We start from the raw sequence: 26288 nt of genomic DNA, 5'->3' as shown, positions 1-26288 counted from the left end.
CAAATACTCGAGATAACTTTAAAAGAGATAACTGTCCACGTAAGGAAGAGACTCTATCAGCAAATGAGGCGGCTACTTTTATTCACTTGCAATGTTGCGAAATAATATTTATAAAGAAAATAGTTGCTTAGTCAGCACTAATAACAATCTTAGCACTGTTCTACAATACAAAAATCTAAAGCTTTTCAGTACAAATCATTAATATATATAGATGTTATTCAGACTTTTAGAAACAGATGCGCCTCTCTAGTGTTTCTCATTTTTGGGCATGTAGTAAGCATAATAACCTACTGTAGTGGTCAATTTGGTGGACGAACGTAAAACAACGGCTTCCTTTGGTAATATTTGAATGCCCGTCGCTTTCAGAGTGTCACTGGAAAAATTACAAAGATTCGGTTATTAATATAAGGATTTATTAAAAATTGTTACTCTTTAATATATTTACCCCCTCTTTGCTTTACTTTTCTTCGTTACAATAACATATTCAAACTCATCTGGTATATTATCAAAGGCGCGCTTTAAGTCCACTTCCTCCGATCCGTCGTATAGATTCATTAGCAAAATGTATGTGTAATCATTGAGCAGCATGCTAAAGAAGAGAATGAAAACATAAGCATTCAAAAAACATGCATATTTATTCCTTTATATTCCACCGCTTCAACTCACCGTTTCACGGCCAGCACATTTTGTGTTACAGCCTTCACTTCCACGCTTCCATGACGTAACGTGGATTCATTACGCAACGCGTGTAGTTGTTTGTAGATATTCAAATGGCTCAGCGGGTCATCGCGCTCCCGCCGTACGTTCACCGTCTTGTAGTCATCTGAGACAGGCAGCCAAGTCTTCTTAGCAGTGCTGAAACCGGCATTAACGGCATCACTCCACTGGAACGGAGTACGCTCGGGATCACGCGAGAACTTTTGATATATATCCGGATTCGTATGACAAGCTGAGGGGTCCACAGTATCATTCCACGAGATCCATACATCAGTCATGCCGATCTCCTCGCCATAATATGAGACACTCACACCGGGCAGCATATTCGTAAGCATGTTCAACATGTCGATACGATCGGCGCCCAGACGAGAGCCAACGCGATTTTGATCATGATTTCCAATCTATAAACGAGCGCCAATTAATAACGGTATTTTTAGTGTATCTGGGTGTAATTAGCTTACCACCCAATTTGCTGTGCGTCCGACTGGCATGCTCTTCAACCATGTATTCACAGTCTCCGCAAAGTGATATGCATCTGAGTCATTCGACAGCCAGTTGATCATGAGAAAATTAAAAGGTATCTGCGCGCCCTCTGCCGTATCATTGCCATAATACTTCATAACGACGTCGATAGGTGAATATGCTTCGGTTAGCATGACACGTTCGTCGCCACCATTTTCTTTCTGAAATTCATCCAGCACACGTCGCCATTCATACACCAAGTCCAAAGTCTCTGGTTGGTCCACGGTGTAGATGTGCTTAACAAAATTATAGTCATCCGGATCGATAACCCAGTCATTACGTGGTTCATCGGGCCAGTTGCCACTAGCATCGGGCGCTATCTCGAATGCAAACGGTACTGCGTCAATGCGAAAACCGGCGACGCCCCGTCGTAACCAAAACCGCAGCACCTCCTATTAGCAACCGCAAAACAAAGCTTTAGTATTTTGTTATAACAAAGAAATCTGCATACTCACACTCATGGCAGCGCGCACTTTCGGATTGCGATAATTCAAGTCAGGCTGCTTACTCAGAAACTGATGTAAATAATACTCTTTTCGCGTATCATGCCACTGCCACGCCGAGCCACGGAAAACACTCATCCAATTCGTTGGCGGCTGACGCGTGCCATTCACCAGACGACCCGGGTGCCAAACGTAATAGTCTTTGAAGTCCTTGTCGCCTGCGGCCGACTTTTTGAACCATTCATGCTCATCGCTCGAATGATTCGGCACAAAGTCCAATATTATTTTCACGCCAACTTCACGTGATTTAGCGATCAGCGCGTCGAAATCAGCGAGTGTACCGAAAATTGGATCAATATCGGTGAAATTGGCGACATCGTAACCAAAGTCCGCCATAGGCGAGGTGAAGATGGGCGAAAGCCATGTTGCCGCAATACCGATTTCTTTTAGATAAGGCAGCTGCTCAGCGATGCCTGCAATTTAGTTTCAATTAATTTCATAACGATTTCTAAATTTTTGCGCATTTGCTTATAATTCGTTAGCTTACTGCACGCACTCACCCTTCAGGTCGCCCACCCCGTCGCCGTTGCTATCTTTAAATGACCTTGGATAGATTTGATAGAACGCCGCCGATTGCCACCACTTCTGCGCCGCATTCGCAGTGCTATGCTTATCCCACCCGATAAAATCAAAATGCGCATGATAATTTGGAAAGCCGCCAGCGCTCACAATGGCGACGCCACCACAAATTGACACTAATAAAAACAATAATAGACGCCGCAGCGACATTTTGACTAAACTTTCTGTCGCTACTTTAGTGTTAATAGATTGTCTTCCAGTTTAAAAATGAACTTCACTTATTTTAATGTGAACCAGCTTCTCTATACTCTTGTGAACCGCGCTCTCCAAAATGATACACGATCGAGTACTCCAAGCGAACTGATGCAACGGCAAAATTCAATGTTCAGGTGGGCTGGTTAAAGTAGAAGAAGCAAGCGATGAGCGATTAACGCTTCAGTGCGCTCATATCACACTCTGTTATAAAGGGGCTGAGAGCGCTTTATTTATAGTTTCTCTCTCTTCATTTTATTTTTATTTATAGCTGAATCATTTTCATTTACTTAACTTATGGACTCTCCGCTGATCGCTTATTGGCAAATAAACAAATAATATGCGATCTGACTTTGTTCTTACAAGCTTATCTGCGTTTGTTGTTTCGGCATGTTGATTGCTTTGTTATTCTCAAGTGAATACATTGATAACGCAAGCGATCACTACTTGTAGGGCTTCATGGGTTGTTTCCTGTACGCTCCATCAGCCGTAGCAGTCTCCGCAAAAGTTCAGCAGATTATCAGCTTCTGGCAGTGCCCTCGTTCAAACCATATGCAAATGCCGGTACCATTGTGGAAGACTTTATTATTAAATATGCGAAATGAGTCAGAATTTGGTAGTGTCAAGAGAACTCAGAGTTTAAGAGAAGTCGATAAAAGAGATGAGTGACGAAGAAGAAGAGAGTAATTGGAGTTGCCAACTACAATTGTCGGGTTTGAGATTTCGAACTAAAATGTAGATGGCTTATGCGGTTTTTTGGCTGAAGGTCATTTGAGTGGCATTTTCTTAAACAATACAAATCACTTTTGTTAATACGACTTAGTATTTATTTATTTACAGTTACTCTTATACAAATTCCTATTTCTTATTTCACAAGCGAAGCTTTCATCCCGACCAGCGTAGAACAACCGCCTCGTACGGCATCAAATATATTCTTCCACTCAAATCAATCTTGTCGCTGCAAAAAAAAAATAAACAGTCTTAAATAAGAAGCATTCACGACTACCAAAAAGAACTTACCCATATCTGTGTGGTGAATGAGAATTAAGCAAGACATACTCCATAGTTTTGTAAGTCAAACCATCAAAGTGCTCGATCTGTTTGCCTAAATTAGCCAGCACACGATATTCTTCATGATCGACCGCGGTTCTCACAACCTGGAAAACTTGCGCTGACAAAGCGCCATAAGAGAAACCGTCCTCCTCCTTGAATGCCTTGAAAGCAGCCGTTTTCTTAATCGCTGTCATGCCCTTGAATATCTGCAAGCTGCTACGCGCGATACCCCGTTGAGTTTGTACATTCAAGTATTTGTAGTTGGAATTGACGGGCAGCCAAGTTGAATTGCCCGCGCTGAAGCCGGCATTTTTCAATGTGTTCCACTGCATCGGTGTACGTTCGGGATCACGGAAGTCGCATGAGATTTCGGTGCATTCGGGCTCTCCATCAGGCATGCCAATCTCTTCGCCCTTAACACATTTGATAGTCAACGCAATATTATAGCGGAACTTACTGTTATATTGCAGTGATCACTTACGTAATAGGTAACCGATGTGCCGGGCAATGCATGTAATATCATTGTCATTATATCCACTTTATTTCGGCCCATACGTGATGCTAAGCGACTGTTGTCATGATTGCTCGCCACCCAATTGGCAATATTGTGTTGAGTCCATATAACATCCATCCAAGCATTGGCAAATGTTTCAATCTCCAAAGCCGTGGAGTTTTCGTTAAGGTTAACGAAATTGAAATTCATTGGCATCTGACCACCGACATGGGTGCCATTCGAGATATAACCACTCAAAACATCGACAGGGGAATATGCCTCGATAATCATGGCTCTGAAAAGTGGAAAATTGCATTGTTTAAGTTGTATATTATAAACAATTCAGGTCCTACCTCGTATCACCGCCATTAAGTCTCTGATATTCTTCCAGATATTCGCGCCATTCGTATATGATTTCGTTATTCTCATATTGATCCTTTGTGTAAATGTGGCTGTAATAATCATAGCTGGTTGAGTCATTAGTTATGCCGCTGAGTGGCTCATCTGGATATGTGCCATTTTCGAAGCGTTTTTCAATTAAAAAGGGCGTGGCGTCTATGCGAAAGCCGTCGACGCCACGGTCGAGCCAAAATCCCATCATTTCCTTCATACGCTTACGCACCAAGGGGTTAGTGTAGTTCAAATCCGGTTGCTTGGCGAGAAACTGGTGCAAATAGTACTGTTGACGCTCTTCAACCCAGGTCCATGCAGGGCCATCAAAAACCGAGTTCTATAAAATGTTATAGAGAATAATAAGTTTAAGTTATTTACAACTTATACTGCGTACTAACCCAATTGTTTGGTAGTAAATGCTCGCCGGTCTCTGGATCGATTTTTCCATCATTCCACACATAGAAATCATCGTAGCCATCTTCGCGACGTATCGACTTCTGAAACCACTCACACTCATCGCTCGAATGATTGGGCACAAAGTCTAAAATTATTTTCAATCCCAATTCATGCGCCTTAACCAACATGTTGTCAAAATCCTCCATCGTGCCGAAAACCGGATAAATCTTCGTAAAGTTCGCGACGTCATAACCATTATCAGCCATTGGTGAATCAAAAATGGGCGAAATCCATGTCGCTGTCACGCCGATTTCCTTAAGATACGCCAGCCGTGAGGTGATGCCATTCAAATCGCCGATACCATCTCCATTACTGTCCATAAAAGAGCGCGGATATATCTGATAGAGCGTAGCGGACTCCCACCAATCGACTGTGTTGGCAGCAGCAGAGCCCAAAGCGCAAAGAATCACAGCTGTTAATAACGGTAGTAAACTAGACGACATTTCGATAAACACTAACATGCCAACTAATGTGCTAACTACTATTTATACCGGTAGATAATTACAGAAAACTCAGGTGTTTGAATATTGAAAACCCAGATTAGACGTCAGAGCTTATCAAATGGTCGAATTCGGCATTGTCCGTCTTACGTAGGCTGTATGGCCGATACTAGATATATCTGTTCACGTATGAGATAATTTGAAATTAATTGTGGTTTAGTATATGTGGGGTTTTTAGCATTGCTATCTGATACCAAGAACTCTATATTTAGAAATATAAATAAATTACAAATATAATACGCTATTATCAAGTCTAAATAGTATTGTGCTGGTATACTGGTATGATTTCAAAATAAGATCTATACCACTTCAAATAAATATACTCTCTCTCGTCCGAAAGTGTAGACTTATCGACTGATATAGAATTGTACACTCTCAATTTTTTCAGAACGATCGTACAATATAAGAGATCGTCGCTGCCTAACCATACCAAAATACTGAGTTATCTTGTTCCACAAAAGCAACTACCATTCTTATAGGAATCAAAAAACTTATTAGGCCTCTCTATCTCTCTCTATCTATCTCTATGAAATCCAAAACATTTTCTTTTGAAAAATTATGCCACAATGGATAAATATTTTATTTATTTCACGTATTATCTTCTTCCGTTTCGATTTTCTTCAGAGTCGTTCAGAGATCAGATATGGAAGGACTACTGTGAACTTACGTCTGCTTACGTTGTAACTCAATGCAAGAGGACTTATCGATCGTCTCTCATATTACAAACAAACAAAAAATCATAACTTCGCATAGAACATTGGGGATGATTCATAAGCAGAACAGAAGTCGCGGAATACTTTTCCTTTTCTGTTTCATACAGGATAAGGGGATAATATTAGCTATTGGATTATTTCTTATTAGTAAACACAATTCATCATATTTCTTTGACATTATTAAGTCTTCATATTGATAGCAGAAAACACGTGAAAATGCAATGATCCCGGCAAATCGACTTTATCAAGATCGCTACTGGCGCCATAAAACAGAGCTCGTTATTGCACTGTTATTGCACTGTTATTGCGCTTCCTATCTGCTTTTCACGATGCATGCACATGATATAAACTGAAAATCTAGAAGTTAACCTCATAAAGTGTGACCAAATATAATAATAATTACCCAAGTCAATTCAAATTTAACGTTGTCAACACTGTTGACACTGAATTGAGCACTTAAACTTTGAGCATAGCTATATAGGTAAAACGGTAATAACACCCACACAAGTAGAAGAAAAACAACATTCTTCACATGGCCGAAATTTATTGGCACTTCAGTTATTTAAAGAAAACAAACAAAACACTAATCATTTCCACAATCTGACCACTTGTGCGCTTTATCACATTTGGTACATATTTTCGAGACAACATGAAGAGAGCTTCATGCATATCGGCTTTCGACTTATCTCGACCACTTCAAATACGTAAATTATGCTGGCGATAACAGTTTTCGGCGAAAATATGCACCTCCCATAGAGCCAAAAGACCGGGACCACCACAACACGCACTACAGGGCCCATCGTAAACTTTATATACTTTTGACTGGCAATAAATTATGTCAAATTTTTTTGCGGTTTTATATGACCCTTATCGAACGGCGATAATAGTATTTGGATCAGTGGTATAAAAGCACAAACGTATCGTCTCGGGCCAAGAGTTGGTTCGCGAAAGTAATTGAACGAAATCATGTGGACTTTTCTAAGATTTTTAGCTGTCCTGGCGGTAATAATCGCCGTGACAGACGCAGCAGATAGTAAGGCCTGGTGGAAGACCGCCTCGTTCTACCAAATATATCCGCGTTCATTCAAGGACAGCGATGGTGATGGCATTGGTGATATAAAGGGTGAGTAACTGTGCCAAACGGAAATGAGATCAAGAGAAAATAATTTTTTAAATATAGGTATTATGCAACAACTGCCCTATCTAAAGGAGATCGGTATCGATGCCACCTGGCTTTCGCCAGTATTCACTTCGCCGATGGCAGATTTCGGTTACGATGTCGCCAACTTCACGGAAATCGATCCGATGTTCGGCACACTGGAGGATTTCGAAGCGCTCTTGGCAAAAGCGAAAGAGATTGGAGTGAAAATCATATTGGACTTTGTGCCAAATCACACGAGTGATGAATGTGAGTGGTTTATTAAGTCAGTGCAGAACGATCCGGAGTATCGGGACTTCTATATTTGGCATCCGGGTAAAAATAATTCGCGTGTGCCACCAACGAACTGGATTAGTGTTTTCCGCGGCTCCATGTGGACGTGGAATGAAGAGCGGCAGGCATATTATCTGCATCAATTTCACGCCAAACAACCCGATCTTAATTACAACAATCCAAAAGTGCGCGAAGCCATGAAGGTACGTACAATTAGAAACAAACATTTGTTTATAGCCAATGAATAAATTCCACAATTGATGTAGGACGTGCTGCGTTATTGGGTGCGCAAAGGTGTTGCCGGTTTTCGTATTGACGCCGTGCCACATATCTACGAAGTGGCCGCCGACGCTGAGGGCAATTGGCCTGATGAACCACGTAACCCCAATGTGAACGATCCTGAAGACTACGAGTACCTAAAACACATCTACACCACCAACCAGCCTGGCACGCTCGATGTTGTCTACGAACTGCGTCAGGTGCTGAAAGAACTGGACGAGGAACTAGGTGGTGATGAACACGTACTCCTCTCGGAGGCTTATTCGCCGCTCGACACACTCATGCTGTATTATGGTAATGGCACCGCAGAGGGTGCACAAATACCCTTCAATTTTGAGCTTATCAGCAATGTGAACAAAAATTCGAATGCCTACGATTACTCGAAGTTAATACACAACTGGTTGGACAAGATGCCTGCTGGACGCGTAGCAAATTGGGTGGTAAGTAAACAAAATTGAATCTCTGCCCCAAGCAGCTACACATTTTTCAACACTTTACTTTCAACAGCTTGGCAACCATGATCAGTCACGCATTGGCACACGTTTAGGCAAAGATCGCATGGACTTGATTAATGTGTTACTGAAGACCCTACCTGGCATTAGTGTCACCTATCAGGGTGAGGAGATTGGTATGACGGACGTCTGGATTTCCTGGGAGGAAACTGTTGATCCACAAGGTTGCCAATCGAACCCCGATGAGTACGAACGTCTCACTCGCGACCCCGTGCGCACACCTTTCCAGTGGAATGACGGACACAAGGCCGGTTTCACCGACGGCGATAAGACCTGGTTGCCCGTGGCAGATGATTTCAAGCTGGTGAATGTTAAACGTGAACGCGGCATTGCAAACAGTCACCTGAATATCTACAAACAATTGCAACTTTTGCGTGCAACGAGGACAATGCGCGAAGGCGAAGCCGAAGTAAAACCGATCAGTCAAAATGTTCTAGGCATTAAACGGTAAGTGAGAACGTCAAAAGAAGCTTATGTGGTAATTATTAATTGAACGCTTTATGATTTTCGTTTTCAGCTTTTTAACTGGCCAGCGCACCTACGTGGTTCTCCTAAATCTGCAGGACGATGTAGAGACGATCAACTTGAATGCCGCTTTCAGTGATCTCACGCCGGAATTGGAGTACGTGTTGGTGACTGGCAAGAGCATCAGACGCAAGGGGTGAGTAGCAACTTGTACAGATTTGAGACATTTTTTAACGCGTATATTTACTCTCTAGGGATAAGGTCCATGCAGACACCGTTGTATTGATGCCTAAGGAAGCAATTGTACTCATCACAGTCTGATACTTTCTACATAGCTATAATTAGTTTAAGCTTTTATCTATTATTTTTTATTAAACATTTATATACGACTGATAAATAAATACATTTTTTGTAACCAGAATTCTTCCAATTATTCTCATTTATTTAAAAGTTACACTGTAGGAAATATGCTGCTTGGGTAGCGGTCCACCAACGCCATGACTTGTCATACTAAATACTTTTGCAGTACAACTCAAGTGTTTAGGAGATAAGTGCTGAAACAATCGAGATTACAGTTCCGTATTTAGTAATCTGGACGCAAGTCTCTTGAAGAGGATATACGTCAAGTGTACGTAAATTTTTCTTATCAAATTTTCTTATCGAATCTAGCCATTCGTTGAGTTCATTGTTTACATGAATAAGTTTTTTAATACCCATTAAAAATTAAAACTTTTTTTTTAGGGTATATAATCTTATAACGGCAAAGGAAGCCCGTGTTTCTTTTAATTAAAAGAAGTTCAAGGCCGTCAAATCTCTGAAATTATCTGAAATCTCATCCTGGTATAAAAAAAGACAAATCGAAGAAATAAAGTTAAGAATTTTATTATTTTCTAATCTTTGACAATAAATTATAAGCACCAAATATACTTTTAAAATATAAAAAGGGTTCCCTTCTCGAAGTCGAAAATATCTTATCGAAGGTTCTCAAATAATACAACAATACTTCCTTAAAAATAGTCCACGAACTCCAGGTATCTCTTTGGCAGTATTGGTTCAATCCCTTCCGGCTGAACCGCGCAGAACAACGGCCTCATATGGCATCAAATATATACGCTTGCTCAAATCCACCTTTTCGCTATTAAGGCAAAACCAGAAAATGCTTAGAAAGCTGGAGACTGTAAACTCATGAGCACACTTACCCAAAACTGTGTGGTGAATGTGGACTGAGTAGCACATATTCCATCGTCTTCTTCGCCAAATCGTGCACATATTCGATTTTGTTGCCCATATTTATGAGTATGCGATATTCCTCGCCCGCCAAAGCGGTACTGCAAATAAATATTTGTAAAGCTATACGACTTCATAAATCCTCATAAATCTCAGTAATTACCGCACAACTTGAAAGACTTGCTCCGAAACTGCGCCGTAGGAGAAACCACCTTCGTTTTTGAAAGCCTTGAAAGCGGGTGTTTGCTTCAGCTGCGTCATTCCTTTAAAGATTTGCAGAGTGCTTCGTGCCACGCCGCGTTCGGTGGCCACATTGTAGCGTTTGTAGCTGGGAGACACAGGCAGCCAAGTAGTAGGACCCGTGCTAAAACCAGCATGAACCGAAGTGTCCCATTGCATTGGCGTACGCTCGGGATCGCGGTCTTCACAGGAGATCGGAGTGCATTCAGTAGCCACGTTGGACATGCCAATTTCTTCACCCTGCCAGTGAATTTAAACAATTTAATTAAGAAAGATTTAAGAAACTATAAGCGGCGCTTACGTAATATGTGACCGAAGTGCCGGGCAGCGCATGCACCAGCATAGTCATTACATCCACCTTATGCTGACCCATGCGTGTTGCTAGTCGGTCGTTGTCATGATTGCCCACCACCCAATTGGCTGATTGATGCTTTTTCCATATATTATCCATCCAACCTTTTACAGAGTCTTCAATGTTTTTCGCGGTTGAATAACCATTGATCGACATCAAATTGAAGTTCATGGGCATTTGGGTGCCCATGTGGGTGCCATTATTGATATAGTCGCTCAACACTTCGACGGATGAGTAGGCTTCGGCAATGAGAACGCTGAAAAAGAGTAATGTTTGTTTGTTAAAGATAATAAAAGCTTTAAAGAATACTCACATGGTATCGCGCCCATGTTGACGCTTGTATTCATCCAAGAACTCGCGCCATTCGTACACAACCTCAAGCGTTAGCGGTTGATCTTTCGTGTAGATATGATCGTGGTAATTGTAACTATTCGGATCATCACTCCAGCCGCTCAACGGTTCGTCGGGATAGCTGCCATTTGCGAAACGTTTTTCACCAATATGTGGCACCGCGTCTATGCGAAAGCCGTCCGCACCACGATCGACCCAAAATTTCAACACCTCCTGCATATGCTCACGCACCATTGGATTGCTGAAGTTGAGATCTGGTTGTTTTGGCAAAAATTGATGCAGATAATACTGCTGACGTTGCTCGTTCCAAGTCCACATCGGTCCGCTAAACACACTCACCCAATTGCTGGGCGGCACGCGCTCACCAGTCTCCGGATCGAGCTTGCCATCCTCCCAAATATAAAAGTCATCGTAGCCACCTTCACGACGTATCGACTTCTGAAACCACTCACACTCATCGCTCGAATGGTTGGGCACAAAGTCCAAAATAATCTTCACACCCAACTTATGCGCCTTCGCTATCAACGCATCGAAATCGGCCAACGTACCGAAACTCGGATCGATTTTTGTGAAATTCGAAATGTCGTAACCAAAATCAGCCATTGGTGACTCGAATATGGGTGACAACCAAGTGGCTGTTACGCCGATTTCTTTGAGATATTCCAGTCGCGAGGTAATGCCATTCAAGTCGCCCACACCATCGCCATCGCTGTCCATAAAAGAGCGCGGATAAATCTGGTAGAGCGTGGCGGCCTCCCACCAATCAACACTGCTGGCAGCCAGGCAGTTGCCGCAAACAAGCAACAGCGACGCGCAAAACGGTAACAGCCGCGACAACATCTCGAAGCTAACTGCTTGGGGCCACGACAATAAGCTAAGATTTTAAGCGCTGCAGATAGTGGCTGATAAGGGAGCGTTATCGCATTTATGACCGTTAATCGAAAATATTATTATGCAAAGCGCATTGTGTGGGGCGACACAGTTCTCATATACAGACTTGTGGAATTTATTGATTGATTGTGCTGTCATTAATTACCTAATATAGAGATTAATACTCGAGCATTGTACAACTTATAACTCACATAGTCTTTACGACTGAAGTGCCTTACGATTGGATACGATAATGCAATCTTACTAGATATGAGCAAAAATACATATCTACGGTATGTAAAGTCCAAAAATCTTACTAATCTTGATACTTTATAGAAATGATCAGCGAAATCCTTGCTAGTGTCGACAAGTTTCAATAAGTATTGGCCTAATTATTAGAGACCGGTATAGTTGAAGATGCTTAAAATGCTGATATGTAAAGTGTGATTACTAGAGAATTTCACGCATATGCGCCTAAATTTAGGCAACACAAATCTTCAGATTCTATTGCGAGTATGATCCATAAGAAGAATATTCTTCCCGAATTTCCCTTTACCATTGGAGTGTAATTACACTTGTCATTGCTGTTTACACTGTGATTGGCATTCAAAATATAATATTAATTATCGTACATGCAGAAAATAAATAAACAACCAATAGAAACTATATTTTGTGTTTATTTTGCACTTGAACTCGCTATGAATGAAGTAGTTACTCACAAAGTTCCACGATATGAGGTTTCCATGAGTAGTTGCTTCTTCAAATATAAGTAAACTGATTTTCTTCTGGGCGAAAACATTCCAGAATTGAATGTATTATGTTTTAAAATCATCTAATAACGAACTGTTTTACGAAAAAGATAGCTTTAGTAGGCTAGAGCTGGTAATTCGGACCTCAGAACAAAAAAGTGAAATTATAAACTTCGATTTTGTAATGCATTATTTTTATAATATTATTCTATATATTTTTATTCTTTATGGTTACAAATCAGCGCACTTAACAAAGCCAGATTTAAGACCTAAGTCTTCTAAGCCTCATTGATCGAACGAAGCACATAGCCGTTATATGGTTTCGCCTCAAACGAATCGGCGTCCACTTGTTGGCTGCGAAAAGACAAATATAACGTTAACGTTATAAACAGCTGACAACAGTAAGTGTAGAGACTCTCTCACCCATTCTCTAAGCCAGACTGCAGTGAACTGACAACAACTTCCAGCTTGCTGCCAACATCGTTATACAATTCATTGTAGTTTATAGTCACGTTACTATCTCCAATATTTAGAATTATGTAATATGCATCGCCAGTAGAAGCACTCCTAAATATAATAGTAAAATTAAAGTTTTACTACTAATAAACTACCCACCGTTACTCACCTTCTGTAGCTGAGCCAATTGTCTCCGAAAACCGATTCGTAATCACCGTCGTTGAAAGCCGGTTCGGATTTCCTTAGTGCCGTTAGTTTTTTGAAAATCTTTAGATGACTATTCTCAGCTGCCTGCTGTGCCTCCACATTGTTTGACTCGTATGGCTGGCCCACAGGTAACCAGGTGTGATCTGCAGTACTGAAACCGGCATTTTTCGAGTTGTCCCACAGGAAGGGCGTGCGCTCGGGGTCGCGTGAATATTTCTGGTATGTGGTGGGGTCAGCATTGCAAGCCTGCGGATCGACGCTATCCTCCCAGGACACATAACCGTCTTCCAAGCCATATTCCTCTCCCTAAAAAGACACACATATCACCTAGTGTTCAATATTATATGACTAAATTTAAGCACTTACGTTGTAGGTGACCGCAATGCCCGGCAGAGTTTGCAAAAAGATGTTCATTAGATCAGCGCGTTGTGCACCGAAACGCGAGGCCAACCGCGGATTGTCGTGGTTGCCCAGCACCCAGTTGGCATAGACGCCTTCAGGCATGTTATCCAACCAATGACGTGCATAGTAATCATAGTCGGCAGCCGTACTCTTGTTGTTCAGCTCGGCCATCATCTCGAAATTGAAGGGTATATGTGAGCCGTTATGCACGCCATCGCCATACATGAGCATTAGATTCTCAAAACTGGTATAGGCCTCAGTGAGTAGCACTTTAGTGTCGGTATCATAGTCACGCTTCCACTGATCGACGACCTCACGCCACTGATAGACTATATCGAAAATCTCTGGCAGCGAGTTGGTGTAAATGTGATTCAAGTAGCAATAATCATCTGGGTCGGAGCAAGAGCTGGTATCGGCGATAACAGGCTCATCGGGGTAGGTGCCAGTTGCAGGATCAATATCCGCCTCGAACAGGAATGGCACAGCGTCGATGCGGAAGCCATCAATGCCACGCTCCAGCCAAAATCTAAGCACATTCTTCATCTCTTCTACAACATTTGGATTGCGATAGTTCAAGTCCGGCTGTTTAACGCCAAATTGATGCAGATAATACTGTTGACGCTGCTCATTCCACTCCCAAGCGGAGTAGCGGAATTGCGAAATCCAATTGCTTGGTGGCTGACGTTCACCCGTCGTAGCATTGAGCACACCATCGTGCCAAATATAGAAATCTCGATAGTACACATCATTGGCGATAGAGCGTTGGAACCACTCATGCTCGTCACTAGTGTGATTCGGCACAAAGTCCAAAATGAGATGCAAGCCTAGACTGTGCGCTTTTTCGATTAAAGCCAGCAAATCTTCCGTTGTACCATACTCCGGTTGTACTTTTGTGTAATCCGAAATATCATAACCGAAATCAGCCATTGGTGATTGGAAGATCGGCGAGAGCCAAACACCATTCATGCCAATATCCTGTAGGTACTCCAATTTTTCGAGTATGCCTGTATAGCGGGGGAAAAATGAGCAAGGTAATGTATTCAGGGCGATAAGTACTTGGCTTACCGTTCAAATCGCCGATACCGTCACCATTGCTGTCCTTGAAGGAACGCGGATAAACCTGATAAAAATTACCATTCTCCCACCAGTCGGGCTCGCTGTGACCGAGGTGGCACAGCGCGAAAGCTATTAGAAAGATTCCGATGAGTTTACCCATAATTACGTTAACAGGAAGTACTGAGCTACTACTGACAAGAACCGTCGTTCGAGCGCAATTTATAGGCCCCAGTGGACCACATGTTGACTGTTTTTACGATGGGATAATAGATTCAGGTAGTAGGCGAGATGAGGCGAAGCTATTGTGAGTGTTACTTTGTCAAGCTAAATGGGCTTTATTAACGTTTTTTTCTAGAAGTTACAGCATGTTTTTGAAAAATATTGATTTTCTTTTGTTTTTCGAACAGCTGCATAAACGTTTCGATATTGTTTGTTTACTTTTCATAACACTACGATGTTGATGAGTAGGGTCTAAAGTTTTATAATTTCAATATTCTTTCAGTCCAACATAGTCGTAGTTTATTGCTTGTTGATTGATTACTTTAGTGCTCATTTTCATCGATTTCTACAAATATTTACTGGAAAGACTAAACAAAACACAAAGCCTCAATAGCTTTCACTGTAAACAAAAATTATGACTATCGAGCTGCTGTCTAAAATTTTTTTACATTCTTGACATTGGACACATAGTGTGACTTTAGAAACAAAAAATATGAAATTCTTCAAAAGTATTATTAATTCTATGATCCAAATTGAAAAAAAAACTGAGATTTAGATAATGATTAAAAGACTGCGTGGGAGGTTGAAAGGTAAGAATCGGTAGCCTATCTTCACAAACATAATACTATAGTTATTTAATACCACTCTAAGTGTTTGCTGTCATAATATTCGATAAGATTCCTTATCATTTTAGTTTGCAATTTCCCTTCTGTCCAGAACTATGTTATCATACGAGGATTCTTTTGAGTGTATTCTAAAGACTCATGTGAGTGCTGAAAAATTCCGCAAACAATTGCTGCTTCTTTCTACTAAACGCAAAGCAAATTAAAAGCAAACTTGAGAGTCGACCAACTCGAAGTCAAGTGCTGTTTTGACAATGTAGAATCGGCAACTGTTCATTAAATCAGAGAGAGCGACGTCAGCGTAATTCAAAATATTGCAAAATAAAAGCTTCCAGCCACTTAAAGTCAATCTCATGTGAACCAAATGATCAGCACTTTCTTTGCAGGTGACATTACGCGCTGCTCGAAAGTGTTTCACATACGGTGTTTACAAAGCAATTGTTTGATAAAAATCACCAAAGCATGCACTCAATAATTATCAATAAATTTTGTTTTTGCTTCTCATTCAATTTGTGGGGTGCTTCAGAAAAAAATCACTGCACGATTTCTATATAAAAAGCCCCAAACAGCAAAAACACAATTAGTATCAGTTTTGTAGCAAGACCCCAACGAAGTGAACTAACGGTTTTTTATCGCAGAACATTCGAGTTGTTGTGAAATAGCCAAATAGGAACAATGCAGAAGGCTACCACGGTGTTGTTGGCCGCGCTCTCGGTGCTGACATTATTTGCCACCAGCGCACAAGGCAAGGATTGGTGGGAGAACGGTAATTTCTATCAAATCTATCCGCGTTCGTTTCGCGACAGTGATGGCGACGGTATTGGTGATCTGAATGGTGAGTTTTGGTAGAAATATTTGAAATAAAAAAGCATCTAACACAGTTACACTTTCGCCAACCAACAGGTGTCGCTGAGAAATTGCAGTATTTGAAGGATGTTGGTTTCACGGCGGCTTGGCTGTCGCCTATCTTCAAATCACCAATGGCTGATTTCGGTTATGATATCTCCGATTTCTACCAAATTCATCCGGAATATGGTACTATGGAAGATTTCGAGAATATGATCAAGAAAGCCAAAGAGGTGGGCATCAAAATCATTCTTGACTTCGTGCCAAATCACTCCAGCGATGAGAATGAATGGTTCATCAAGTCGGTGGATGGCGATCCAGCATATGCTGACTACTATATTTGGCATAACGGTATTGTAAATGAAACCACCGGCGAACGTCAGCCGCCCAGCAACTGGGTGAGCGTTTTTCGTTACTCGGCTTGGGAATGGAATGAAGTGCGTCAACAATACTACTTGCATCAATTCGTTACAAAACAGCCTGATCTCAACTACCGCAATCCAGCTGTTGTGAATGAAATGAAAAATGTTATGCGCTTCTGGTTGGGTAAAGGTATTGCCGGTTTCCGCATTGACGCCGTACCTTATCTATTCGAAAAAGATTTGGACCGTTATAATAACTACCCAGACGAACCTCTCATCGATGATGTCAGCACTTGTCCCGATCCAGACGACAGTTGCCACTTGAAGCACATCTACACACAAGATCAACCCGAAACCCTCGATATGGTCTACCAATGGCGTGCGCTGGCCGATGAGTTCAAGAAAGAGCACGGCGGTGACACACGCATATTGATGACGGAAGCCTACACCAGCTTCGACAACATGATTCTTTACTATGGCAATGGTGTACGAAATGGCTCGCAAATTCCTTTCAATTTCGATTTCTTAACCAATCTCCAGAACGACACCAAGGCACCGGCTGTGGTGGAGCATATCAACAAGTGGCTGAATGCAATGCCTGAGGGTGTGCTTGCCAACTGGGTGTTGGGCAACCACGACAACAAGCGTTTGGCCTCACGTTACGGCATACAGCGTGCAGATCTCTTCAACATCCTGCTCCAAACATTGCCCGGCAACGCGGTGACCTACAATGTGAGTAGCCGCTATTTTATGCAGTCCGAATGGTAGATCAAATCCACATTTCTTCCTTATAGGGCGAAGAAATTGCTATGACTGATGTCTATATTAGTTGGGAGGATTCCGTCGATCCACAGGCCTGCAATTCCGATCCTGTTCGTTACTATGACTTATCTCGCGATCCTGCACGTACACCCTATCAGTGGGATGCATCACCTAATGCCGGTAAGTGGTGCATACTAAATTCACAAATACACTCACATTATCTGACATCTAACAGTTTCAAGAGTAAACATTTTTCCATTCACACATATTTGTATTCGTTATCTATGTATACACTCAAAAGTTCAATTATTAAATCGCAATAGGTTTCACCGCTGGTGACCACACTTGGCTTCCGGTGTCCGACGATTACAAGCAAAACAACGCTTTGGCTCAATTACGCGCCCCACAGTCACATTTGCAGATCTTCAAGAAGCTGATACGCCTACGCAAGGAACCCTCATTCGTGGATGGCGATCTAAACATTAAGGCGCTCGATGACGACATCATTATCTACTCACGGTAAGAGGACTCAAACTGCTTGCTATTTTATGTGAATATTTTCTCACGTCCTATTACTTCTATAGTCAAAAGACTGGCAGCGATCTCTATGTGATCGTGCTGAACTTGGGCAGTTCTAATAAGACTTTGAACCTCAACTCTAACTACTCGTTGGGTACCAAAGCCGAGGTGATTACCACCTCCTTACATTCACAATACGTCGATGGGTGAGTTCAATTATATGACGCATAACCTCAAATTTGTTATAAAAATGTTTTTACTTAACTTTTTACAGACAAATTATTGATCCCACACAATTCAATGCAGAGCCCTACGTGGGCACTGTTCTAGTGGCAGCTTAATGAATTACTCAGTCATAATACCATATTTTATAGGTTAAGCAACGAAAAACCACTCAGTATGCACGAACATCAAACAAACTAATTTAAGATCTATCGTATATTCATATTTATATTTACTTAGCAATATTTTGAAATAAACAAATGCAACCAACGTAAAAACATTTCTAATTTATGCTAAATAACCATACTTCTTTATACCATTTACATTTGCCAAATTGCATCTCTGGATCTATGGTCGCTCTCGTAGTCTTATGAAAATACCATTCTCCGATTTAAGTGTCAGCACAGCCGACAATATGGGGTCGTACTTGCTAGGATTCGGTAAACGCTTCCGTTGTTCCTCCGGCGACAAGCCAACGAAGTGTCTCGAATAGCCATCTTTGGAGACTAGTTCGTCCAGTGGCGCCAGTATTTCGAAAGTGCGCACGATTTTCGAAATTACAGTTTTAATTTCGAGCAACGCGAATTTTTGACCTATGAAAAGAGTGTGGTCATTGCTTGTTCTTTTAATATATCTAATAACCCACCTATGCAATTTCTGGGCCCAGCGCTGAAAGGCAAGTATTCAAACGCATTTTGGGAGTGCTTCGTCTCACACCAACGTTCTGGATCCACGCGATAGGGATCGGGGAAATATTTTTCATTGTAGCCGAGTGCCATTAGAAAGAGGTTAAGCGTAGTATCTACAGGCACCGTGAAGCCATCTGTGGACAGAATAATTAAACTTTTGAAATACTACTTGGCTAGTGGATAGTTTTTAGACGCACTTATGTCGTAATCCTTTTCAGTGCGTCTGGCAACAATTGGTACGCTCGGATATAGACGCAATGACTCCTTTATAACCATGTCCAAATACTGCATGTCGGCAATCTGCTGGAAAGTGGCTTCATCCTTGAAATTTTCTCCCATTAACTGTTGCTGCTCGGCGTAAACTTTTCGCTGTGCAAAGGAAGAAGTCATTAAGAACTCTTTGTTATCTCGTATGAAAGACACTTACTTGGATCTCGGGATGCATGGCGAGCAAATACACTGTAAATGCTATACCAGATGTAGTTGTATCGTGTCCCTAGTATATTGGTATTATAAAAATTTCTGATTACATTTCAACTCAGCAATACGGACTTACCTCAAACATGAAGGTCGAAACCTCTTCATAGATCTCTTGTTGTGTCAACGACTTGCCGTCGATTGTAGAAGAGAGTAAAGTGTCCAGAAAAGCTTGTTTTTTGCGTGAGAACTCATCCTCCTGACCATCCTTTGTGAGCGTTGTTTCGCGTTTGAGTGTTTCTCTGCGCTTCGTTATGACCTAGAAGAAAATGTCAACATGAATTTCGTGTTCCATTTCAGCTATTTACCGATTTTTACCTCATTTGTGAAGTCTTGCAGTGTTTTCAGTGTCTTACAGTACTTGGGATAGTCCGGCGCAAATCTGTACAAAATATTCGATCTTTTCAGCGGCTGGAATGCGCGCATATTAATATTGTAACACATGCTGTAAGAGAAAGCAGTACGAATGAATAAGAAGTGGCTTCTAATAGAGAATAAAGCGACTCACTCTTTGAAGGCCTGCACCAACTTGTGGTCATGATTGTCCATTGCATTGATATGTACGCCCATTGCAGTATCTATTTGGGGCACAAAATATATTATACAGTAGAAATTATATTAAGCTTTTGCCACCTACCGCAAATCACATCCATCGTGAAGTAGTGCGTCATATCTTGGAAATCGAATATCGCCTCATTTGTCGAAACTTTGCGCAATATCTCAATGAACTTGTTCGAATTCTTGTTCATGACATCGTGGAAATTTTGCAGTATCTTAAAATGAAAAGACGGCGTGATAATCTTGCGATGTGTGTGCCACTTCCGACCCGTGCTGGTGAGTAGTCCTGTACCAAGCCATGGATGCAGCATATCATAAATATCGGACTTTTCGATCAGCGTTTTACTTGTCAAAATGAACTGCGGAAAAGTGAAATATTTATTTTCGGTTTGAGTATGCATTTAGTGCCGTAGTTACCTCTAAATCTTTGGCATCTGTGACAAGCATATTCCGATAGGGACCAAGAAGCACACGGAAGTTTTGATAATCTGATTCGACCCACCATTGGAAGAGCTGACTCAATACCGCTGTGAAAGAAAAGTGACATTTATATAGAGTGGAAGATATAAAGAATTGAAAATGATTTAACGAAAATCTTGAACTGCTATAAACATATAGTGTAGTGTATGTGGTATTCCCAGTTGTCTAGTTCACCTAGGCGTTGTAGTAAGTTTAATCGCGTATGCTGTCAGCTGTCAGCGCCTAAGTGTTAACTGTTAGCATTTCACGATTTGCTTATAATATGAAATAAACGTGATTTCAATACTTTTCGCAATCAATTGCTCTCCAGCTGTGCATATTAATTTTTAAAATTGTGAGAATCCGATTCTATATCGTTTATTTTTCAAAAGTAGTATCACAACACAAAAGTCTTCATATTCGTTAGCAACATATGTATCTAAACATTCTCTCTAGCAACATGTAGCAATTAAACACAGTTGAGAAACTATTTTAATATTTATTATTGGTCTCTCACTTTGGCTCGTTGAATCAGTGTGCCGCTCTCTCCCACACACAACCTACGCTGCTCTACGCTCTTCGCTCACTACAACGATCAGCTGATAAACAAAACGCCACTAACCGATCAGCTGTTGACAGCAGCTTTTACTACTTCATTGTTATTGTTTTTTTTTAGATTCGTTATCGCTCTGTTTATAAAACCTGAACGTTAACGATTAGCGGTATTGTAGCCAGAGATTTGCGAACAAAATATAGACTTGTAAGTATGTGAGTGCTTGTATTGGAATTATTGTAGTAATTAATTTGGCTTTTTTATTTTTATTTAATTGCGGTTTATAAGATCAGGTTATATTTCATGTTCAAGAACGACGCTTGTTCGTTTATAATAACGATAAATGTTGCAGTCAGTCTGTAAAAGCAAGCACGCAATTACACAGTCTAGAATGTTGGCCCAGTAGAGAAAAAACTCAACGGCGCTTGAAATAAACCTTAAGATGTTTTATTCATGTCTAGTAATCGGTATTAGCATAAATTATTCACAATGCTGATTTTTATTGTCACTCAGTATAGTAGTCTGTAATCACATATAATTGCAATAGCGGATTATTAAGAGATAATTGTCAGTTGTAAGTTGTAAAGGGTGTTTTGTGACAGTTCTTACTTGATTTGTAATGAGTTTGGTTTGCCATTTCATAATGAGCAGGACTTGCTCCCTACTTATTGTTGACATACGGCCCCAACTTCCGCAAAATGTGGTCAAAATTTTGCAAAAAAATGCAATCTTTCAATCCAGCCGTTTGGGTTACTAGTCCTAAATGTTTTTTAGAACATAATGACAACCACTCATCTTCATAAGTAACCGAAATTCTTGGTTATAATATTAAATTATCGGCATTTTATTTTTGCTTCAGAACCACATGTCTAAAAAAACACCCTTTATTTTCGTAAGGAACTTGTATGTATCGTTGTGTGAATGTATACGGAAAACAATTAGTTTTACTTTCAAACAAACATTTAGCTGTACAATTTATTTTGCATTCCATCATAGATTCTATAGATCATTCAATTGCAAGTTTATTTAATTAGTTTGTGTTTATGATCATTTACGGCTTCTATCTCCAAAACAATCATTAATTTTGTATATACCCACTTGATTCACCTTTGAATTATTTATTTATCGCAGTTTCCTGCAATTCAATTGAAGCAGCAATGTCAATTGTCTTTATATATAATTCAACCGGAAAGAAGTACAGTTTGTAGTTTCATTTCAACAGCGACTACTGTATAGCAATGCTCCGTCCTTATTATACCCTGAACAGGGTATATTAAGTTTGTCACGAAGTTTGTAATACCCAGAAGGAAGCGTCGGTGGCCCTACAAAGTATATATATAAATGATCAGTATGTTGAACCGAGTCGATTTAGCCATGTCCGTCTGTCTGTCTGTATATATACGAACTAGTCCTTCAGTTTTTAAGATATCGTTTTGAAATTTTGCAGATGTTATTTTCTCTTCAAGAAGCTGCTCATTTGTCGGAACTGCCGATATCGGACCACTACATCATATAGCTGTCATACAAACTGAACAATCGGAATCAAGGGCTTGTATGGAAAACTTCCATCATCTTCACGAAATTTGGTGTGAATTATTGTTCATAGAAATAATTTAATCTCCGAAAAAATTGTTCAGATCGGTTCACTATAGAATATAGCTGTCATACAAATTGAACGATCGGAATCAAGGGCTTGTATGGAAAACTGCCGCATTTTACTACATATCTTCACGAAATTTGTTGTGAGTTATTGCTCATAGAAATAATTTAATCACCGAAAAAATTGTTCAGATCGGTTCACTATAGCATATAGCTGCCATACAAACTGAACGATCGAAATCAAGGGCTTGTACGGAAAACTGCCGCATTTTACTACATATCTTTACGAAATTTGTTGTGAGTTATTGCTCATAGAAATAATTTAATCACCGAAAAAATTGTTCAGATCGGTTCACTATAGCATATAGCTGCCATACAAACTGAACGGTCGGAATCAAGGGCTTGTATGGAAAATTTTCGCATTATACTACATATCTTCACGAAATTTGGTGTGAGTTATTGCTCATAGAAATAATTTAATCACCGAAAAAATTGTTCAGATCGGTTCACTATAGCATATAGCTGCCATACAAACTGAACGATCGGAATCAAGGGCTTGTATGGAAAACTTCCCCATTTTACTACATATCTTTACGAAATTTGGTGTGAGTTATTGCTCATAGAAATAATTTAATCTCCGAAAAAATTGTTCAGATCGGTTCACTATAGCATATAGCTGCCATACAAACTGAACGATCGGAATCAAGGGCTTGTATGAAAAACTTCCCCATTTTACTACATATCTTTACGAAATTTGGTGTGAGTTATTGCTCATAGAAATAATTTAATCTCCGAAAATTTAAAAACCGAAATAATTGTTCATTTATTACTAGAAAAAATGCACCTGTGAAGGGTATATTAGCTTCGGTAGAGATTTTATGGACATTCTACCTGCAAGTAAGATAGGGTAGATGCAATTGTAGTCCCATTGCTTAGAATATTATGCATTGAAAATTTCATAGACTGCAAATAATTTGGAGTCACTAAGTCACTAATGTTGGTCATATAAGATTTAACACGTACACTGGTTTCCACCTACACATCAAGCACACAATATATTTAAGATATCAGCTTCGGTTATATCTCCACTCAGTTGCAGTGCTAATGCAGTGACGCATCACTTATGTAAATATGTTGTTGTAATCTAATAGCAGTTTCACGCACGATTGAATTTCGGCGATAACTGTAATCACACGAGCATTAGATAAGTGAGAAGAATCGTCAAGCGAGACTGGTTTTTCGGCAGTAAACCATAACGAGTTTGGAATTAGTAAATTTGTATGTCGATTTCAACAAAATGTAAATTTGTAAATTTTAACTCAAAATGCATATTAGCGATGCATTAGCAGGGGCAGTGTGTCAGTGGTATATATTGATAAGTATGTATGTTTGTATGTATGCACTGCATTTCGGCATATCATTAATGGAAAATTAACATACTTAAAACATATTGCAGTCACATGTGGGCATTGTGTAGTGTAAATTGATATATGAAATTATGTTCCCTTTATCTTACAAGTATGAGAGATGTGTGAAAGTTTTCGTTGCAACTGTACAGGCAAGCATACATACATATGTACAGATATACAGTGGAACTTCTCTAACTCGAATCACCATAATCCACAAAAAAACTTTGAGTTCGAGAGACTTCAAGTTATAGAAATTTTCATTAAAACATATAAATTTTCAAAAAGATGTAAAATATAGATTCGCCCACAGTTTTATTTATTTACTTCGCATAGAGTTTTATTTAAATACATTAGAACATGTATTTTGTAATTTTGCTGGTTACAGTTGGAATTGTTTGGCTCTTGACGTCTGTATCCTATGCCTTTAGTCACAAAGATTTATGCAATTCATAAGTATAATATCAGATTTTATGTTCGACTCCATACGTTATAGAGGGACTCTTTTAAAATTCTGCCTCGACAGTAAAATTTTTAAATTTGTATTATGTCCTGGTCGAAAAGTTCGATTTATGGAAGAAATGAAATGTATGGAATTTGACTTATATTGCCAATTCAAGAGTTATGGAGAACTTCGAGTTACAGAAGTTCGAGTTATGGAAGGAAATTTGTATGAAATTTGATTTCTAAACGCTATTGACAATTAAAAAGTTCAAGTTATGGCGATCTTCGACTTATAGCAGTTCGAGTTATGGAAGTTCCACTGTATATTAGTAAGTTATATTTTTTTATCAAACGCATTTTCATATAAAATGTGTGGGAAATTCTTAAATTGCGCCAATTTTGTGGAAACAGCTTTCATTTGCCGGCAACGTTGTTGTGAATGCAAGGTTGAAGATATTAAAATAATAATTATTTATTTTTAATCAAGTACAAAGGTTAAGTAAATATACTAATAACAGTATAATGACGCTATCATTAAGTCAATAATGCAATATAATTGCACATACATATGTATATAAAGAAATTGCAGCAATAATTAATATTTTATCAGCTTCATTTGGCTTAGTAGTCCGCCAACATATACTCTGTGGAAAGAGACAAGCTAAACTGTTTGAATAATTATTAATTTTATTACAGTCTAAATCTTTTTAAAGCGTTCCTAAATCACTGATTAAAATCTATGTTTTATTAGGCGCTGGCAGACACACGTGCCACTAGATTAGATTGACAACATGATGACGTGCAAAAAATTAAACTAAACCAATTAATAATACATTCAAATACGGTTTAGACTGATAAAAGTAAGCACTTGAAAAAAACAACAACAAAAAATGTTCCATATGGATACGACTTTAAAGCGACTTTTTAGAAACAATTAAGCCATACATACGATCAGCACGCTTATACCACAACAACAACAAATAAACAAAAATATGGCTACATAATTAACACTCAATTACATTGCAGACAGCAGCTCTTACCACTTGGCGTTTTGCCCATTTGATGTGCATTTCCCACAACCGGCAAAGCCGGCGGTCCTGGCAGCCGATTCAACTGCTTGACTTTGCTATAATTTTTCACCTCCAAGAAGAGTAGGGCCAGCAGCGGTGCCAGCAAAATGCCAGACAACAGAAACAGAAACATATTGTTTTAATACACACTTTCCGTATAAAAAATAATAATAATAATGCACCTTTTGTCAACACGTCTACTAAACAAACTCGTTTAAACTGTTGCAGACGAACGCCGATCGTCAACTGAGTGCAGTTCACCCTGCGCTGCTGCATTTTAATATTCGAAAACGTACAGTATTCAGCTAACTGATAAGGGCAAGCGAGCGTTTGTGGTTGGTCGGCGCCTAAAGGTAGGCAACACATACATTGCAATGGCTACAGTGAGCGCTGTGCTGTTAAGTACGCGATCGGCGATCGTTTAGGTATATTCAACACACCAATAGCAGTAGAATAAAACATACAAACTACCGCTATAGCTAATTTGAAAGAATTATTATATAAAATTCAGTGGTTTCAGTTGAGTTCTAATTTTCATTTTTAATTCAGCACTTAATTTCAATTCTTATGCTACTCATTCAGCCACGCGTAATACGTTTATTTTGTTCCATATGTATGTTGAATATGTACATATGTATCCACAGCGCAGGTAGTTGACATTGGCAGTCCATTAAAAGCAGTTGATTGCTAATAAATTTTGCAGTACGTGCGCGAGTGCACTTTACATGCGGCAAAAGTGCCCAAAAAAGTAAGCGACAACT

At 39.9% G+C, this 26288-nt stretch overlaps 7 protein-coding genes across 7 annotated transcripts in view; 2 read left to right on the top strand and 5 right to left on the bottom strand.

Annotated features, from left to right (window-relative positions):
- Positions 1-13: 13 nt before the first annotated feature.
- On the bottom strand, positions 14-2481 carry LOC105213337 (maltase A3). Its single transcript, XM_011186070.3, has 6 exons — positions 2243-2481; positions 1695-2155; positions 1179-1631; positions 667-1118; positions 446-589; positions 14-373 (listed from the first exon to the last, which is right to left on the bottom strand). The coding sequence occupies exons 1-6, from the start codon at positions 2469-2471 to the stop codon at positions 247-249; spliced, it is 1866 nt and encodes a 621-aa protein (XP_011184372.2). The 5' UTR covers positions 2472-2481; the 3' UTR covers positions 14-246.
- On the bottom strand, positions 2436-5379 carry LOC105213336 (maltase A2). The gene is made up of 5 exons (XM_011186069.3): positions 4851-5379; positions 4413-4789; positions 4048-4354; positions 3534-3979; positions 2436-3471 (listed from the first exon to the last, which is right to left on the bottom strand). Exons 1-5 carry the CDS (start codon positions 5367-5369, stop codon positions 3399-3401), a joined length of 1722 nt encoding a protein of 573 aa, XP_011184371.2. The 5' UTR covers positions 5370-5379; the 3' UTR covers positions 2436-3398.
- Positions 5380-7040: 1661 nt separating this feature from the next.
- On the top strand, positions 7041-9230 carry LOC105213335 (maltase A3). Its single transcript, XM_011186067.3, has 6 exons — positions 7041-7244; positions 7302-7756; positions 7820-8272; positions 8340-8791; positions 8862-9005; positions 9064-9230. The coding sequence occupies exons 1-6, from the start codon at positions 7088-7090 to the stop codon at positions 9128-9130; spliced, it is 1728 nt and encodes a 575-aa protein (XP_011184369.2). The 5' UTR covers positions 7041-7087; the 3' UTR covers positions 9131-9230.
- Positions 9231-9675: 445 nt separating this feature from the next.
- On the bottom strand, positions 9676-11850 carry LOC105213334 (maltase A2). The gene is made up of 5 exons (XM_011186066.3): positions 10942-11850; positions 10578-10884; positions 10200-10516; positions 10009-10137; positions 9676-9944 (listed from the first exon to the last, which is right to left on the bottom strand). The coding sequence occupies exons 1-5, from the start codon at positions 11817-11819 to the stop codon at positions 9863-9865; spliced, it is 1713 nt and encodes a 570-aa protein (XP_011184368.2). The 5' UTR covers positions 11820-11850; the 3' UTR covers positions 9676-9862.
- Positions 11851-12506: 656 nt separating this feature from the next.
- On the bottom strand, positions 12507-14926 carry LOC105213340 (maltase A1). Its single transcript, XM_011186073.3, has 5 exons — positions 14729-14926; positions 13628-14667; positions 13224-13567; positions 13022-13165; positions 12507-12952 (listed from the first exon to the last, which is right to left on the bottom strand). The coding sequence occupies exons 1-5, from the start codon at positions 14877-14879 to the stop codon at positions 12877-12879; spliced, it is 1755 nt and encodes a 584-aa protein (XP_011184375.2). The 5' UTR covers positions 14880-14926; the 3' UTR covers positions 12507-12876.
- Positions 14927-16132: 1206 nt separating this feature from the next.
- On the top strand, positions 16133-18552 carry LOC105213345 (maltase A1). The gene is made up of 6 exons (XM_011186079.3): positions 16133-16396; positions 16465-17501; positions 17564-17711; positions 17855-18050; positions 18116-18256; positions 18325-18552. Exons 1-6 carry the CDS (start codon positions 16237-16239, stop codon positions 18389-18391), a joined length of 1749 nt encoding a protein of 582 aa, XP_011184381.2. The 5' UTR covers positions 16133-16236; the 3' UTR covers positions 18392-18552.
- Positions 17166-26288, bottom strand: part of LOC105213484 (uncharacterized) — a 28854-nt gene continuing 19731 nt past the window's right edge. Inside the window, exons 10-19 of the mRNA XM_054235098.1 lie at positions 25498-25666; positions 20414-20523; positions 20076-20355; positions 19947-20016; positions 19757-19883; positions 19518-19697; positions 19389-19457; positions 19159-19330; positions 18919-19095; positions 17166-18865 (exon numbers count right to left, since the gene is read on the bottom strand). Coding sequence (XP_054091073.1) covers positions 18621-18865; positions 18919-19095; positions 19159-19330; positions 19389-19457; positions 19518-19697; positions 19757-19883; positions 19947-20016; positions 20076-20355; positions 20414-20523; positions 25498-25666 — 1599 coding nt within the window. The 3' untranslated portion in view covers positions 17166-18620. The remainder of the gene's footprint in view (positions 18866-18918; positions 19096-19158; positions 19331-19388; positions 19458-19517; positions 19698-19756; positions 19884-19946; positions 20017-20075; positions 20356-20413; positions 20524-25497; positions 25667-26288) is intronic.

Source organism: Zeugodacus cucurbitae, chromosome 6 (genome assembly GCF_028554725.1).
Source record: "Zeugodacus cucurbitae isolate PBARC_wt_2022May chromosome 6, idZeuCucr1.2, whole genome shotgun sequence".
NCBI classification, from domain to species: domain Eukaryota; kingdom Metazoa; phylum Arthropoda; class Insecta; order Diptera; family Tephritidae; genus Zeugodacus; species Zeugodacus cucurbitae.
The sequence above is the reverse complement of the archived record's forward strand: the minus strand, read 5'-3'. Positions and strand labels throughout refer to the sequence as shown.

Excerpts from the sequence above, each read along its gene's own strand:
- LOC105213334 (XM_011186066.3), bottom strand. The coding sequence starts at position 11,819 with ATGTTGTCGCGGCTGTTACCGTTTTGCGCGTCGCTGTTGCTTGTTTGC. Across the intron at positions 10,885-10,941 it reads CAACATGGGCGCGATACCAT|CGTTCTCATTGCCGAAGCCT; the intron begins GTGAGTATTCTT and ends ACTCTTTTTCAG. Across the intron at positions 10,517-10,577 it reads GCACTTCGGTCACATATTAC|GGTGAAGAAATTGGCATGTC; the intron begins GTAAGCGCCGCT and ends ATTCACTGGCAG.
- LOC105213337 (XM_011186070.3), bottom strand. The coding sequence starts at position 2,471 with ATGTCGCTGCGGCGTCTATTATTGTTTTTATTAGTGTCAATTTGTGGT. Across the intron at positions 2,156-2,242 it reads CGGGGTGGGCGACCTGAAGG|GCATCGCTGAGCAGCTGCCT; the intron begins GTGAGTGCGTGC and ends ACTAAATTGCAG. Across the intron at positions 590-666 it reads AATGTGCTGGCCGTGAAACG|CATGCTGCTCAATGATTACA; the intron begins GTGAGTTGAAGC and ends TCTCTTCTTTAG.
- LOC105213340 (XM_011186073.3), bottom strand. The coding sequence starts at position 14,879 with ATGGGTAAACTCATCGGAATCTTTCTAATAGCTTTCGCGCTGTGCCAC. Across the intron at positions 13,568-13,627 it reads GCATTGCGGTCACCTACAAC|GGAGAGGAATATGGCTTGGA; the intron begins GTAAGTGCTTAA and ends GTGTCTTTTTAG. Across the intron at positions 12,953-13,021 it reads CAGTCTGGCTTAGAGAATGG|CCAACAAGTGGACGCCGATT; the intron begins GTGAGAGAGTCT and ends GTCTTTTCGCAG.
- LOC105213335 (XM_011186067.3), top strand. The coding sequence starts at position 7,088 with ATGTGGACTTTTCTAAGATTTTTAGCTGTCCTGGCGGTAATAATCGCC. Across the intron at positions 7,245-7,301 it reads TGGCATTGGTGATATAAAGG|GTATTATGCAACAACTGCCC; the intron begins GTGAGTAACTGT and ends TTTTAAATATAG. Across the intron at positions 9,006-9,063 it reads AAGAGCATCAGACGCAAGGG|GGATAAGGTCCATGCAGACA; the intron begins GTGAGTAGCAAC and ends TTTACTCTCTAG.
- LOC105213336 (XM_011186069.3), bottom strand. The coding sequence starts at position 5,369 with ATGTTAGTGTTTATCGAAATGTCGTCTAGTTTACTACCGTTATTAACA. Across the intron at positions 3,980-4,047 it reads GCACATCGGTTACCTATTAC|GGCGAAGAGATTGGCATGCC; the intron begins GTAAGTGATCAC and ends AAATGTGTTAAG. Across the intron at positions 3,472-3,533 it reads CATTCACCACACAGATATGG|CGACAAGATTGATTTGAGTG; the intron begins GTAAGTTCTTTT and ends TTTTTTTTGCAG.
- LOC105213345 (XM_011186079.3), top strand. The coding sequence starts at position 16,237 with ATGCAGAAGGCTACCACGGTGTTGTTGGCCGCGCTCTCGGTGCTGACA. Across the intron at positions 17,502-17,563 it reads GCAACGCGGTGACCTACAAT|GGCGAAGAAATTGCTATGAC; the intron begins GTGAGTAGCCGC and ends TCTTCCTTATAG. Across the intron at positions 18,257-18,324 it reads CATTCACAATACGTCGATGG|ACAAATTATTGATCCCACAC; the intron begins GTGAGTTCAATT and ends AACTTTTTACAG.